The sequence below is a fragment of the Bidens hawaiensis genome, unplaced genomic scaffold, assembly GCF_021521415.1.
Source record: "Bidens hawaiensis isolate Kalapana, Puna unplaced genomic scaffold, B.hawaiensis_p1.1 tig00022311_1, whole genome shotgun sequence".
In the NCBI taxonomy this organism is placed as follows: Eukaryota; Viridiplantae; Streptophyta; class Magnoliopsida; order Asterales; family Asteraceae; genus Bidens; species Bidens hawaiensis.
In genome coordinates, this window is record NW_027493467.1 from 275888 (window position 1) to 293882 (window position 17995).

Sequence of the window (17995 nt, forward strand, 5' to 3'; positions counted from 1 at the left end):
CTTTGTTAGACCATGTGCAGTCGAAACTCTTTATAGGCATGTTGCTACATGTTATATCCGAGTAAGCAATCGAGAGTTTTACAAAAAGTGGTGTAGCAGTAAAATGTCCCATAATCCTCTTTCAATCACTATAAAATTATTACGTTTTTATTTTTTTAATATAAATAAATATGTATATTAAAAGGAGAAAAAAACTTGATTGGATAATAATCCCCTTCACCAGCGTTTTGTACAAAATGCTAGCCTCCAAAACGGCCTGGGGCGGGCGGTGTTCCCCGGCGTTTTCAACAAAAACGCCTCCTAAATTTTTGTCACTACTTATGGTCTTGTAGCTTATTGCTAGAATTCTATTAATAAAGCATGATTATTAATAATGTTTAAAAAAACGTGCCTTTTATTTTAAGTTGACAAAAAACGTTTTGAACGACTTTAAAACTTTATATAGAGTAGCGGGGCACCGACAATAAACCGTACATCAAACACTAATATCTAAACAGCCTTTGTATGAGCAACTATTTTAACTTTCACAGCAAATAGCTATAAGTTTTTTTTACCGAATATGATCCACGTATAGAGCTGATATTGATTTATAAAAAAACGGTAAATTGCAAATAAACAATCTCACATTTTATGTATTTGCCGATAATAATTTCACCTTTAAAAATCCATGTCAACGGCCCAACATTTCGATTATTTTTATCTCAATGGAACTCCGTTAAAAACATTTAACGCCGTTAAGTTTTTCCGAATTCTAAACCGATGTTTTAGGGTTTTTGATCGGAATAATGATACGAGTCAATTGATGTAACTTATATCGAAACATTAATCAAAACGACTAAACAATGTTTTAATTCGGGTGTTTGAATTTTCAATTAACAAAAATCAAGTCATTTGAATCACTGTTTCAAGATAAGTTTTACATTAGTCGAGTCATATAATTCTTCCGATCAAAATCCTTAAACATCGGTTTGAAATTCGGAAAAAACACTTAACGACGTTAAGTGTTTTTAACGGAGATTCATTGAGAGAAAAATAATCGAAATGTTGTACCGTCGAAAGATTGTACCATCAACTGATACACAAAAGGTGTGATTATTTATTTCTAGTTTGCCAAAATAAATAAAACTAAAAAGTATGGTTGATTAATAATTTAGATGTGTACAACAATCTACAAGGGCTTGGTGGTAAAAGCTCTTATATCTAGGAGTGAAGACGATGATTCCAAACCTATCATGGGATTAAATTAACTCGTGGAATGGTTCAAGAGTAGAAGTATAGATAGATGAGTGCGTGTAACCGTTAAAACCTTAGTTGGGTGGTAAAGGCTCTTGCATTTGTGAACGAAAACCAAGGTTCAAAGCTCAGCATGAGAGCAGATTATTTCTAAAGTAGTTTAGGTTTAGAAGTAGGGTATATGAGTGTGTATAGCCTTTTACAAAATAAAAATAATAATAATAATAAACTTAAAAGAAGAAAAACAATCTAATTGTTTGAAACATGTTTTGATGGATAAACATGGTTGATAGATGCAATGATGATGGGTTGGATGGCATGGAGTTAAGTTGGGCTTTAGGGGCACGGCAATGCATGGTTCGGTCGGGCTTCTTAATGACTTCAGATCATCATCATCGTATGCCTTTATTTTTTTACCCCAAAATTGCCCCAAAAACATTAAAAGTATATCTGTTTGTAAACCGACATAATCAATGTTTGTGGCTTCTTTATGCATTATTATTAATATATTAAATAACATATAAGTAAGAGTAAAGTGTCATTTTAGTCCTTGTGGTTTGTCAAATAATGTGAATTTAGTTCAAAAAGTTTACTTTTTGCATATGGACCCTCCACGTTTCTCAGTTCTTGCGAATTACATCCAAATTACTAACCCCGTTAAATTTAATTGTTAAGTCAGGGGTAGACATGTCTTTTCACCATTTCTTTATTATAATACTTATTTTAGTGACCTACGATTTTCGTCCCTCTAATTTGTCCAAATTTTCAGTTTTAGTCCAGTAGTTTTAAATTTGCAATTTTCTTCCCTATGGTTTCATTTCACTTGAAATTAAACCCGAATTCCCTAATATCGTTAAGTTTGGTCGTTAAACACATCAGTACCCTTCACGTGAGGGCCGTTTTGTTCCTTTTTTTCCCAAATACAACCAGCCCCTCACGTGAGGTGGCTTGCAAATTATGACTGAAGTTTATTTAGGGAGAGAAACGATAAAACTGGTCGTCACGTGAGGGGCACACAAATGGATTACGACCAAAATTAACGAGGTTAATAAATTCGGTTTTGATTGCAAGTGAAATGAAACTACAAGTACGGAAATTGTAAACTTGAAACTATTTGACTAAAACCGCATATTTGGACAAACCACAAGGACGAAAATCGCATTTCACTAAAATAAGTATTATAATAAAGAAATAGTGAAAAGACATGTCTACCCCTAACTTAACGATTAAATTTAACGGTGTTAGTGATTTGGATGTAATTGGCAAGAACTGGGAAACGTGGAGGGTCCATATGCAAAAAATAAACTTTTTGAACTAAATGCGCATTATTTGCCAAACCACAAGGACAAAAATGGTACTTTACTCTATAAGTAAAGTAATTTAGGGGTCACAGATAACTAAAAATATAAGTTTTTTTTTAAACGGTAACTTACACGCTCTAAAAATCTACTCCAAAGTTACACCTATTTTTGATCACGTACGGGACTCGGAAGTCAGAACTTCACCTCTTGTAAAGCCAAAACCTTATCCAATACCTTGGTATCACTACCTCAAGAGTCCTTGGGTAACAAAACATAAAACCTTATTCAATATCTTGGTATCACTACGTCAAGAGTCCTTGGATAACAAAACATATTTTGGATCATTTTTAACATCTTCTATATATATTATGGATCAAAGGTATCATTTAGCCGTATCTGATTGGCTGACTCTTCCTATATCCTGTTAATATTTTATATGAATAAGATTTTACTAGCTATGATTGTTTTTTTTCTAATTGATTTTAATTTAAAGAAAATCATGAACATAGGTTTTGGCAAACTTTTACATCCGTTAACATATGAAACGAGTTTACACATGCATAATAATGACATGTCACGTATGTGAAACTATTTCGAGTATAATTGTAGATGTTTTAAAACACACAAATCTAGCTCACTTACAAACGATCCATCGTGAAAGGCCGCTGTCCACGTGCCCGCCAAACTAGTCACGGGCGTTGCCCATTTTTATTATCATATAATTATTATATCAATTATTTCATTTCATCTAAACAAACAATCACATTTAATTCTATCATAACATACGCTTTTTTAATATGAAAAGTCTTTTTACCATCTTATCGCTTACGTGTCATGATTTTCTATGTATAACAATGTATAAATGTATGCCAACTAATTTGCAAAGTAATTTTTAAAAGCAAAATATGAGTTGTTATTAACAACCAAATTATAATTTTATACTTATAGCTAATATTTAATAGCCAATGAATTTAACTTTATAAAATACAGTTGACAATTGCAAATTGAATGGTAACAATAGCTTGAGTGACAAATATTAGTTTTTTATTCAAAATTTAGTTTTTAGTCGCTAAAGCTAACCTTAAAAGCTACATTCGATTTTCTTTTAAACATAAAAGCTATATTTGATAGTTTTTTTAATTAATAATATTGTTGTATTATTATGTAGATGTTCTAGAAGGTGGGCAAACCCACTATATATGATTTAAATGGCACTTGTTGCTGTAAATATCAATACGACACAATCATGACACTATACGTTAGAAAGCAAGAGCAAGTGCAACTTAAATGTATTTTTATTTCTTGTCACGTCAAAAGACATTTTTAAGTTGTTAAGAACATGTTACCTAAAATATAAAAAAGACGTACATAGATGACAAAACAACATCAGTTGGAGTGTGGTCTGTTCAACCTTTCTTAATTATATGATTAGGACGTTTGTTATCTATATATATCCACTAATTGTATATTTGTTAGGGCTATACACTTTTACCCGAAAACCTGAACCTAAACTGAAGTTATTCGGGTTGGTTCTTGGGTCTGATTTATAATTTCGGATCAACCTGAAAAATCTGATAACTTTTAGTTTTAAAACCAAATATATATCTAGATATAATAGGTAAAGTTTTAGCCATTAAAGTTATTAGATTCTGACCCTGATCGACTATTGTTATTCCACCCATTATAGATTGATTGATTGTTTATTGTTAATTTATATGTTCCGTTTATGATTAATAGCAACCGTAATCGAACAAACAAATCGTGCTTGATTGAAGACGATTATGTTTGGAGTTTGTTTTACTCTTCTTTTAAATTGTCTATTAGGCTATGCCGGTTTATTAAGTAATAAATTAAATTCAAGGCATTTTTGTTTCTTCTGACACATTTTATTAATTAACTATATTATTTTAAAAAATTCGAAGTTTTAGTTATAGTATTATTTAAATGTTAACCTAGATAAGTTACACATATTGTTTGTTATTTAACATACCGACCGAGTTATAGCCGCTTTTCCTCCCTAATGCGTTTTAAAGTGACTTGTTTTAAATTGATTATGTTTGATACCATATAATGTAAATTAATTATTACAAGAATTAAAGTATAATGGTTGAACTTTGTATGTACACATTCTAAAACAGTAAAACCATTGGTATGTGAAACCAAATGTTATATCTATACTTTAATAGTTATTATCACAACAACATAGTTACATATATATAAAATTAAAAATAAGAATACAATATAAAAAGGAGAAAACCAATAATATGCTTGATAGTTGATACATATAATATAAATTAATTATTAAAAGAATAAAACTATAATGGTTGAACTTTATATGCACATTCTAAAACCATTGGTGAGCTAAACCAAATGCTATATTTATGAGAAAAATTCTCAAAATAGCTCATTTATAGAATGTGGTTTTAAGTTTGTCCCCTTAAATTCAAGTTTCCAACTTTGTTCCTTTGGCATCTCGTCGCCGGCGACATGTTAGCGAAAACCGACGATGTGTTAACATAACATATGGTTGACAATGCGTTATGTTGCTAACATAGGGTAGCAGCGATGCGTTAATGTTTAAAGCAAGGGTTACACGATGCGTTAGCTGATAACGCATCGCTGCTACCCTATGTTAGCAACATAAACGTATCTCGTCGCTGGCGACATGTTAGCGAACACCGACGATGTGTTAACATAACATAGGGTTGACGATGTGTTTATGTTGCTAACATAGGGTAGCAGCGATGCGTTATCAACTAACGCATCGCCGCTACCCTACGTTAGCAACATAACGCATCGCCGCTACCCTACGTTAGCAACATAACGCATCGCAACACAGATTTCGGCCACGTGTTGTTATCCTATTTGTTTTAGTAACGCATCGTCGGTGTTCACTATCATGTCGTTGGCGACGAGATACCAAATGGATAAAGTTGGAAACTTGAATTAGTAGAGATAATCTTGAAAACACATTCTTTAAATGGGCTATTATAGGAATTTTCCCTATATTTATAGTTTATACCATACTTTATGATTATCCTCACAACAAGATAGTTACATATAATAATAATAATAATAATAATAATAATATAGAAAATATAAAACCATTAACAGGAAGAAACCAAACAAAATACAGCCCATGTATAATACATGATTCCAGTGGGCCCCACCGGTCTAACCACTTTCTCTTAAAACGTTCTTTTCGTCTTATCACCCCCCCCCCCCCCCCCCCCTAATATTACTCTCCCTCACACTCATGAATCATGACTCATTTCAAGCCTTCTAGAAACAATTTAACTTTATTAGTTACAAAACAAATTAATAATAAATGTATTAAAAGGTTTGTCCAAAACAAGACATGTTAAAAAAACATTAATTAACATTAGTGATCTTTGATATTTTTTTATTTCAATAAAAAAATATTGTTTTGGATTTATAACTTTATATATTAACAAAGTATAATATAATATAAGGTTTCTCTTAACAACATATCTTAAAAAAAACTTGAATTTACATTAGTGATCTTTGATATTTTTATTCCACTAATAGTGTCCATGTTTAAAGATTCCATCAATATATAATTCTTTCACACTTTTTTGGATTTGAAACATTTTATAACATTTTTATATATTTAGATTTGTCCTAACATGTTAAAAAACTAGTTTACATTAGTGATCTTTAATATTTAATTTCATTAAGACCATATGTTGTGTGCGACCGTGACCGTGAGAAGCGCTAGACTTCATGACCACGATAGTCACGCAGGAGGTGTGTGGTATAGTTGTGGGTTGGACCGATTTGGATTTACTCAGAGTGTGAAAAGGTTTTTGGCATGGTTTTGATAAATAATGTCGTTCATCAACTAGTTTATACAAACGGAATTAATTTAAAATGTTATAAATACATAAACCCGTTTACTCTTTAACACGCCTCTCACTTTCCAGGTTATTCTCATATTGATCACCTTATAAATTCTCGTGTTTTTTTTAAATGAGTTCATCACACCATCGTCATTGTCTTCGTCACCCAATGTGCAATTTGTCCTACTACATGGAGAAGTCAACACAAATTAAGTAACCAGTCACACTGCCCAGGATGATTGAAGTCGTGATGTCATATGATCTTTGGATCGACAAACATTCTTTGGTAGTGTTGGTTCATACAATGAGATATAAATGTTCCATGTTAGTCACGATCTTTGAAGACGTCATAGATGGAGTTCATTTTGTTTTCGCTTCCCGTTAATGGAGCGAGTAGAAGCAAGAGCGTTATCTTATCGATGATAATTGAATATGCACATTTGTTAAATCATTCTCGTGCATAGAAACGATAAAAATAAATCAGATAATGTTAAGACTTATCGAGAAAGACTAACAAACAATCATTTAGTGTCTTGGAGCAACGATGGTATATTATACGTTATCCGACAGGACTTGAGAAAAAAATAAATTAGAACTTTATGTATGCTTTTGTGATTTTATAATATTAGTTCATAGCATATTTGAAATATTAATTTACAATACGATAACTAATTTTACTGATATTTTTTTTCATTTTGAAGTTATCATTAATTTTTATAATCATTTAGTGTTTAAAAACACAAATCTTTAATGAATATTTTATCATGTTTTTTCTAAATATATAAGCATTATAAATAAATATCATTTAAATTAGTTAAATGATCACACTATTGCTATAACCATAACATATCTTTGTGATAGCGATAATGAAAGCTCCTCCACATTGGCGGATCCAGCATACAAACGGGTGGTTCCCCGGAACCACCCGAGTTTCGAAATAATAGTGTACGGATATATAGAAGACGCGTAGGAACCACCTTATAAATTAAGAGGGAACCACCTAAAAAAAATTCCTGGATCCGTCACTGCTCCTCCATCTAGGTGGCGCTACGCAACATAAGTTTTAATTTTACTATCACTTAACATTAGAGAGAGACAATTTTGTGCCGGGTGTTGTCATCATATATATCAAACTACACCGACTAGACAACAGTGTTAGTTTTTCATGTTTTCAGTTTTGATATTATTTGATGTTTTCAAGGGTATATGGTATCGACTTGTAATGAACTGACAAAATCGATACGATACTCTGTTTATATTTTCACTCGTGTTGTTTCGATTTCGATATAGCACTAATCTAACCATCCGTACTTAGCATGACATGATCTAGTGATGTCTACCTGTTAAAGATCCCATCAAGATCCTGCAATACAATTCTTTAATTCTTGTGCAGCTTTTTAGATTTAACACTTTTTATATTAATGTGTATATATAAATTGTTTGTACTAAAAACACATGTTAAAATAATAATAATTTACATTAATGCTCTTTAATATTTTTTATTCCACTAAGGCTGAGGGGTGTGGGGGGCTTTAATGGGGCTCCAACCAATAATATTATGACGTGTGGCAGAGAGAGAAACTGGATAAGGGGGGTGTTGGAGCCCCCGTTGGAGCCCCTGGCCCTGGTGTGGAGGGGCTCCAGCAGGTAATTTTTTTTTTAATTTAATAAGAGCCCAACGGCTCTTTGTATAAAACCAAGACCACTTTACTCTCTCTTCTCCCGCTAACAGGCTCACGCCTGCATGTTTTTTCGCGCTAGCGCCCCGTTAACGCCCCCGCTAGCGCCCCGGTGGTGTGGTGTTAGCGCCTGGGGCGCGAGCGGAGGGGCTCTAGCGCCCCCGTTGAAGCCCCACACCCCTCAGCCTAATGGTGTCTACCGTTTAAAGATTCCATCAACACCCAGCCATAGACTTCTTTCACATAATTTTTGGATTTATAACCTCCTTTTATATGGATGTGTTGTTGTACTACTTTTTAGCTTATAAAATATATGATTCTAACGTTTAAACTTTATACACAACTAATTATGCACATAGTTATGTTAAAACATATATAAAAATGGTTACACACTATATTATGCAAGTATATAAAGAATCGTATAACGTATATAATAATTATACAACATATAAATTTAATTAAACACAGTGTAATTACCCATATTATTGTATAGTACATTGATGTTTTTCCAAAACTGTTTTTTAAATTAAAAGCAAATAAATTCTCGATTTTGTGATATAAATTTTGTAAAAAAATAATAAAAATATTAATGTCATTATGGATTTTATCCATTTTGTCCGTTAAAGCCGTTTAATTAGTATAATTTGTACAAATTGAGCAGGTAAAAGGAAAATGCCACAGTTATTGACTTTTTGACATATTGCGTCCAGTCAACAAATAAAATTTTTTGTTTTAATGGTGTAGTGGTGTATATATAATTATATATGCGACACACAAAAGAATATAATAATAATAATCTCTAAACATCGTTGGCCACAAAAACAAAACCCCCCTGTCGCCCCTCTTATCCCACCGGGGGGGGGGGGGTCTTCTTGGATATCGCCCAAAATCATAAGTTTGAGCATTAAATTCAGTATAAATTAATTTATATAAATAAATATATACAAATATTTAAAACAATAATCTTTTTGAAAAATTAAGATGTGTTGTGGTTATAACGTACGTAATTAATTACACATTACATAGTTATAAATACATGTTACATAATTATTTATATAAGTTGTTTATTAATTTATTTGTTTGGATATGTATGTATAGGACTAAACAACAAAAGAATTCTTCTCACACAAAAATACAAAACATAAAAAAAATATTATCTTTTCAAAATTTTGTATTATCCATTAATTTTATATCTTTTGCTTCCCTATATATAACCTCAATACCTCATTGTCACCTCTCATCAATATTTCTCAACTTATAATAATATTCACTTCTACAAATTGTTACAAATCTTTGTCTATGGAACTTATACCTGGTCTTCCACATGATGTCGGACTAGAATGTTTAATCCGGGTCCCACACCACCACTTCTCCTCAGCCACCTCCGTTTGCCAGAGTTGGAAGTCCGAAATCGAAAACCCGATGTTCCGAAAACACCGAAAGTCCTCGGGACTCACCCGACGCATCATCGTAATGGTGCAGTCCCAAGTTGATCATTCCCGCAAGCACGGCTTGCGGAAATATTCCGCATCTCCAGTTTACCAGCTCACGGCTTACGAGCCCGATACTGGAAACTGGAGCCGCTTACCACCCATACCCGGGATACCCGACGGGGGTTGCCGTTTTTTTGTCAGATAGCCCCATCGGGTTTAACCTCGTGGTTATGGGCGGGTTAAACCCGGAGAATTGGGAGGCGTCTAATTTTGTATTTGTGTATAATTTTGTGTCCGCCACGTGGCGGCGTGGGCCCGATATGCCAGGGTGTACAAGATCTTTTTTTGGGTGCGCGTCAGATAATGATAGGTGGGTGGTTATTGCAGGTGGGCATGATAATGAGAAGAATGCGCTTCGTTCTGTAATGATGTATGACGTGACGGATAATAACTGGATGATACTTCCTGACATGGCGGATGAGAGAGACGAGTATAAAGGCGCGTTCCACCTTGGCAAGTTTTATGTAATTGGTGGGTACAATACTTTAATGCAAGGGCAGTTTGGTAAAAGCGCTGAGGCGTTTGATCTGTCTACGTGGCAGTGGGATACAGCTAAAGATGACTTCTTAGGAGGTGACATGTGTCCACGGACGTGTGTAGACGGTGGTAACGATGTGATGTATATGTATCAAGATGGTGCGGTTGTCGCACTTGATCATTCGTCTAGAACGAAGATACCAAGCGATATTGATAGCGTGCCTTGTATGATTGAATCGGGAGGAAAATTGTTAGCTGTGGGATCTGTCGGATTTGGTGGGACCCATGGGGTGTACGTGTTAGATGTGAAGAGCACCACGTGGGCTAAGGCGGACGTGCCGGAGGAGTATTCGGGTCATGTTCAGTCTGGTTGCTGTTTAGAAGTATGAATATGAATGTATTTGTATATAACAATGAAATAGTTTTTTGTTGCAATATAACTTATGATTAGTTGATTTAATTATTAATTACAATAATTATGTTCTAAACATAGAATATAAATAAAAGACTTATGAATTATAATTGGTTTATAAATTACAAATATAACAAAAAGTTTACAAAAATCATGAAAAACAGTAACAAATTTAATTAACCAACTTTCATGGTGTTATAAAGAACCTGCCATAACATCATGTACATGTGTTTTTTCAAGTACATTTTCTTAACTCTTTCTCTGCCTTCGAGTCCCAAACATTGTCGTTCCGAAGGGTATTTAAGTAAATACTGAAGGTGTTTGGAAAGAACAGTTGTTCCGGGGTGTCCAACGGGATGCACAAGACCACTCACATTGTGTTCAACGATCTCTTTCGTACCTCCCGCGTCTGTTCCAAGCACCTGACCAACGACATACAGAAGGGTATAATGGGAATTTAGAAAACGTCGAATCAGATTTAATTTTATAGTTGATTGGAAAGTTAAGGAATTTATCGTACCGGGATACCAAATGCCATTGCTTCAATTGTTACTCTTCCAAATGTTTCTCCAATCCCCTGTACATATCTAGTCGGTCAAAATTTTCTGTTTCTAAACAATGTGTCCGTTTCATGCGAAGCAGATGCGTGTGTTAAATTCAAAATTACAAGTTTACCCTTGGAGTGAAATAAGTTGTTAATAATAAACTGATTATTGGTCATAAGAACCTGGTCAAAACAGGGCGGGCTGGTTGACCCGAAACATTTTTATGTCAATTCTTAAAACTTTTGTATACATATTAATGTGTTATTATGATTAGTAATAAATATATTATATGTAAACTATAAACACATTTGGCACAGTCTCTTTTTAGCTATATTTCTTGATTAAGATTTGTAAAATTTGATCGTATTTCATTAATAAACTAATGATGCGATAAACACAAATAATAATATTTAAGCGAGCATAAGTTGTACTAAGGAAGAGTTAAAAGAAATATATATAATACCTGGGAATTTATAACATAAACATCTGCTGCAGAATAAAGTGAAGCAACACGCGTTGTAGCAGGAGTCCACATCACTGAATTATTCAAGCCCGAATGATTTGAAACGAAACCAAGAAGTGATTTGACATAAATAACCTTATTACTCTTGGACCCAACTGACCCGATTATAAGCTTCATATCTTTCACCTTCTTTTTCGCACTCCCCCTCAACATTTTCTTTAAACTTTTACGACCCTCAACCATGCCACCTGGCATTTTATTAGTCGCCGCATGTACCGATTCAAGAAGCAATAGATGGCCCTTTCCAGGGTTTATACTGCTTAATGATATAACAAGCATATCACTATCTTTTAATCCCATTTCTTCTCTGACTGATTTTCTTAATAAAAGCCTTTTTTCCATCATTTTTTCGGTTGTGAATGCAGGGGTATTTAGGGAACATGAAATTCCAGCTACGAAAGCTAGTTCATCGTTCACGGAAAGAGGTACTATCGAGGGTGCTGATTTAAATTTAATATTTTCCTCTGCACACCAATCTAACCATTGTTTAGATTGTGATTCGGATAGGAATACTAACGTTTTTACACGATTCAGAACGAGCTTCGATCGATCAAAATATTCCCGCCTGTTTTCCATGATCCACCAAACGAGTTGTCGTGTTCCCGCCACTGAATGATCAAGATATTGTTCTGTAATCATTTTAACAATTTAACAAATCATCATCAAACTTTATTTTCATTTAGAATAAATTTGAAAGCTTAATATACGAATGCAACATGAAAACAAGATATCACCGATCCATGATGCACAAACAGCTGAACCGGCTATAACAACATCAGCTTTCATGGCAGCTTTGAAACTGAGTTTATCTTTATCTTCAAGAACTTTAATCTTCTTTCTAGAAAGTTCGGGAAGCAATCCACCCCTTCTGCTAAGAGCAACTACCGACACCGTGGCACCACAACTCAAAAGCTCAGAAGCTAACTCCATCATCGAAAGTGGAGCTCCGGTCATCGAAAGCTCATGAAATATCAACACAAATTTTCTTGACCAAACAAGCCGAGCAAATTGACTTTTCCGATCACACGTTCCTGATCTCTTCATAGGACTCCATTCCAAAACGCGGTCTTCAATTGACCCAAACGGGCCCACTAACATCCCGTAAGTGGAATTCGTTTGCGGGATTTCTTCTTCTTGAACTTCAACTTCATTACTTTTTTCAGTTACCATAACCTTCTTCTTACGTTTTGACCTTCGTCTTGAGCTTTTGCTCGTTTTTTTCACTGATAATATTCTATGTGACACGCCACGAGTGTCATTACCTTTCATGACAATATCCATCTTCTTCACATCAGACTGATTGACACTGATCTTAACCTCATCTGCCAACTCATCATTACTCACACTCAACTCATCACTTTCATTATTATTATTATTATCTGTTGATTCTATTTCATCACTTCCTCCAAATATACCTTCCTTGTTATCACCATGGGCCCACCTTGACTGGATATAGAATCCAGCATACGCCCAAAGAGTAATCAAAAGCAACCAAAGTACTATCCTGTTGCTTCTGAAACAATTAGTATTGAATCCATTGATTCTGCCATCTCTTCTAGGGGTTCGACTCGAGTTTAATCTTCTAAATGAAGGGGAGCCTCTAGGTGTTGTTGATTTACCAGATAATATGGATTTCAAAACCGGACGCGATGATTGTCTCCCTGTGTTTCTTCTACTGTATTCATCCATATTAGGTATTCTCTTTCAATTGATTTCAAGCAACAAGAGATCATAGCACACCAATCCTTAGATTATGAGAATGCACATCCAACACCAATGATAATTTAATATTAGAGATTGAGCATAATTCAAAAGCTTCTAGAAAACACTCTTACACAGATCCTAAAGTTGCATCCTGCACAGTGGAATACACATTAATTAGCTTGCAGATTCAGATGTTTTGAAAATACAACTTATACACAATGTCGCAGAAGCTGCGAGTACTCAGCCTAGGCGGGGAGTACTCTGACTAAATTACAGAGAAATTAATTTTCGGAAAATTATATACATGTGCCAAATATCACAACTTTACAAAATTTATAACAAAACACATCAATAAAAATCAAAAGGATACAGGTTCAAATACAAGTGTCGTAAAACTCACTAGGTGCTAGCAAGACGGTGGAGTGCCGACTAGCGATTAATATTAATCAAATTGGAATTTTATAAGTAATTTTTCAAAATTTCAAAAATAACTTGTCAAACTTATTAATCGGATTGAGTTAATAAGTATAAAATTTCTAATACTTCAAAGTTTTTGACTAATTTTGACCGACTTTGAATGATTTAGGCCAATTTGGACCGTCTTTGACCGACTACCAATTAGTTAGTCCGATTAGGTGCAATCGAACCGATAGCACACCAATTAGCGCTTGATCGACAATTAATCAGTGACTAATCGCGATTTTTACAACACTTACAAATACAAAAGTATTTCAAAAATTGATATTCATTCTTTAATAATTATTATAGACATATCTCGTCTTCCAAGGTGAAAAACAAGGAAAATCCAACTTAACCGAATTGTCCGAGTCGAAGAAAATTGCCTCTGGCACCCTATCGAGTACTAATACTCGGCTGCCTAATCCGATTTTCACAACACTGCTTATAAATCAATAGCTGCAGCATCTCATCTCATCTCATCTCAAATTTGAAATAGTTTGAAAATAAATAACAGTGAAACAAGTAGCAAGCAAATTGAACACATTCAAACTAACTGATACCTAACTAAATCATATTCAGTTATAAGTTGTAACAAACTTAATAATATTTTTCAATAGAGTAAAGAGAAAGTTAAATTAGATTAAATGGACCGATGAATGAAGTTGAGCAAGTAGATCCGACGGATGATTCTGTGTAATTTGAATTATTTTACTGTTGCAGCGGATCAATCGATGAATAATAATACAATCGCCTGGCTGCTGAATTTGAGAAGTATAAGAAAGTGAAAACAGCTATAAGCTATTATAATAAGTGTGTGTGTGAGTCTGTTATGGCACTCGTGTGAGAATGAGCAGTCAGATCAGAGAAGAAGTCTCGCACGTGCCAGGCACGCGTGTTGACTGACGGAAAGAAGAAGAAGAAGATGATGATGAAAGAAATTGAAGCAATAATTTGTTTTCATTCAAATACCATAAGTTTATCAGATTAGTATGTATAGTCCTTGTATGTTTGGTTAAGGGTGAATGCGGTTAGTTTTGGTTTGGTTATAGGTTTAACAGTATCATGACAGAGCGTCCTAGTATAACAATTTGGTATTTGGGAAATCATGGTTAGGTTCTGTATGATGATTAGATCATTTTGTGTTTTCGGTATAGTGTACTAAGTTTTCTCGTCGTTTTATGGGAAATAGTTGCTTAGTTTTCCTCACTTATCTCATGTGGTTAGAGGTGTAAACGACCAGAGCCTGAGCTCAAAGAGGCTCGAGCATGGTTCGTTTTGACATATGAGAGTCGGTGGTCTCGGCTTGTTTCGAGCTCTTTTTATATAATCTGAGAAAGTTTTAAACGGTCTTGTGTACCTTAAGCGAGACAACGTTTGGCTCGAGCTTGCTATGCAATGTAAAAATTAATAATTAATACATAGAAGTCCAATATAGGTTAAACTTAAAAATTCTACAAGGCTCGTTAAGGCTCGAGTTCAATAACTGAACGACCTTTATTTGAGGCTCGTGCTCGATAAAATCTCGACTCGTTTTGAGCTTTTTATCGATTCAAGCTCGAGCAGCTTGAATCGTTTGCACCCCCTACATGTTGTATTTCTTTCGTGTGTTTCAAAAGTGTCTTTATGTGAGGTTAGTCGGTTTTACATTTGTTGTTATGTGGGGTCAAATTCTCTTCTTAGGCTCGTGGTTCAGGGTCATCTCATTTGTTTTGGGCGCCATGCATTTCCTTTGTAGTTTTCTGTCTAGTTTCTTGCTAGTCGAGATTTCATTTTAAGAAAAGTTAACCGTTAACAACCCAACAATCTATTATGTAAAACTATTGATAGTTTGTTTTCATATTAAAGATGTTTAAATCAAAATAAAGAATTTAGGGACCAAAAGTGAAAGTTGAGAGACACGTATGATGCCAACATAACAATCTCGAAAGTGGTACCTTAGTTTTAACTAAGTATCTCTGTGTTGTAAATTTATAATGTGAATATAGTAAAGGAAGTCAAATATGTTATTAATGCTGTGTTTATTTTATTTACCACTACTTCTGTGATTAATATTTTGTTGATAGTTTTTTTTTAACGGCTAAATTTCATTAACATAAAGAGAGTAGCAAGTAGCTATCCCCGAATTACATACACCAAAACGAAAGGAAAAAAGCACACCAAACTACATAAACACATAATTATGTAACCTTAAAACAAGAATGCATACCAAGTCTTCCAATCCAAACTATCCATTTTACCTCTATTCTTGACCCACAGGAAAGAGAGACGTTTAATGTCTTCTATTATACTATTTGCCGATACTCTCGTCTTCTTGAAGAATGATTCATTTCTCGCTTTCCACAAACACCAACACGTTGTGAATATTATTGTTTGTAGTACCTTCTTTTTTCCTTTGTCAACTCTCTCGTGTTCTTTGAGAAGGTCACGTACCTCGAAAGCATATATCGGTGGAATATGACACCAACTACTAATAAATTGCCAAACGACCGAAGCCGTGTAACAAGATATTAGAATATGTTCCGCCGACTCTAATCTGTCTTCACATAACGGGCATAAATTTGTTGTTTTTAATACCCCACGTCTTTGTAAGGCATCCGAAGTTTGAATTTTACCCATTTCTGTCTTCCACCCAACATTTTATCATAAGTATTTATCATTACGAAATATAATGTATATTATGGATGCTAATGCCGTTCCAAAAAAATCTATGGTTGCTGAGTTTGTTCAAAAAATAATAATTCTATGAACGTCAAAATATGGTCATCCTTGTGGTCAGTGTGAAATAGGCACGACACCCTGCTACATACGCATCCAAGGGCACGCACTATGTGGAACACATTGACAAATAGGACGCGAAAGGAGCATGGGGGCGTGAAGCGTGGCAATGTGGCACCGTGTTGATCGAGTTACTTGTCTAATTTAATCAAAATACATATTGTCTAAACCATTATTAATTAAATAACATTGTTTTCAATTCATAAAAGTGCACCAAGGCATCTTCCTTCACGGTTACACGTGTCTATGCTTGTGACAATCATTCCTAACTCCGCTACTGGATATTTAGTCATCATTTACTAGGCTTATCACTCCATGGAACATCTTGAAAGGTAAAGTAAATCATCTGCGATAAGCTGTTAAGCCCGTAAAGTAAAACAATTGACACAACAATGTATTAAGTGCATATTAACCCAACTATGTAAGTAGGAAATTCAAGTGAAGCCCATTTCGGAATAATCACTTAGTAGGGAAAGGTCACCCCATACCATTCTTCGTTTAAATACACACATGATACCATAATTAGCGGTGTTTAGGCTCGATACACTGGAGTTGGAGTAAACCCAATGTTTATACTCGTAGTTCCCCAAACGAAACTAGTAGACATCGTCCCTCATCTAGTAGTAATTTTCATGTATGTATTGTCTAACATCACAAGTCTTTCAATGTTAAAAAACATTTATTAATTACATAATATAATTATAAGAATACAAGTTTTGTGGGTATGAGCTACTTCCAAATGCTATATGCGATCTCATAACAATTCCATTTTACATTTCTCTTATTACAAAAATCAAGAACATTAATGGTTGATGTTAGCCAACAAGTCAACAATCCAACCTATTAGTTTAATTATATCTATAATTGTAAAAATTTCTATTGAATTTCTTTATATATTTGTACCTACATTTAATGTGGTGCTAAATACATTGAATTGTATCAAAAACAATAAAACCAAGTTAATTAGAATAATAATATTTTTCTCATATTTTTTTCTTTGAAGATCAACAAAATATTTATTAATAAAAGGAATAATACAAGAGTTACCATTAATAAGTATTTTATAAATTTCCTCCTACTTTTTCAATAACTTATTTTTAAGAATTTTTTTTTCAAATTTATTGCAACAACTACTATATACTTTTTTTTAATGTCTGTGGGAATTTTTCCGTTGATACCTCCCATTGATCTTTAGTAATATCCATTAGTGTTCACAAAGTGCCGATTATGCCGATAATATGCCAGTTTTTACCCATATCAAGTTTTCCAATAAAATCTAGCTGTCAATGAAAATCATCTGATTGCGTATATGTACATCCACCATCCATAACATGATAACATCATATTTTGTACTCAATCAATTTAATGTGTAATATGCTACATTTGACTCTTTTATTAATAAGTGGGACCCAGCCCAAACCACATAACTATTCTTATTATCAAGAAATTATACTTCTTCTCTATATAATACATAGAAAGAGAGTTTAAACAAACACAAAACTTTCAAGAAGATGATGGCGATGATAGGCAATGA

At 33.9% G+C, this 17995-nt stretch overlaps 1 protein-coding gene and 1 pseudogene across 1 annotated transcript; one reads left to right on the plus strand and one right to left on the minus strand.

Annotated features, from left to right (window-relative positions):
• The first annotated feature begins 9342 nt into the window (after positions 1 to 9342).
• Positions 9343 to 10512, plus strand: LOC143565283 (F-box/kelch-repeat protein At1g80440 pseudogene; annotated as a pseudogene).
• A 21-nt stretch (positions 10513 to 10533) lies between these two features.
• On the minus strand, positions 10534 to 14526 carry LOC143565282 (uncharacterized). The gene is made up of 5 exons (XM_077052296.1): positions 14337 to 14526; positions 12258 to 13378; positions 11464 to 12152; positions 10976 to 11032; positions 10534 to 10877 (listed from the first exon to the last, which is right to left on the minus strand). Exons 2-5 carry the CDS (start codon positions 13210 to 13212, stop codon positions 10632 to 10634), a joined length of 1947 nt encoding a protein of 648 aa, XP_076908411.1. The 5' UTR covers positions 13213 to 13378; positions 14337 to 14526; the 3' UTR covers positions 10534 to 10631.
• Positions 14527 to 17995: the final 3469 nt, after the last annotated feature.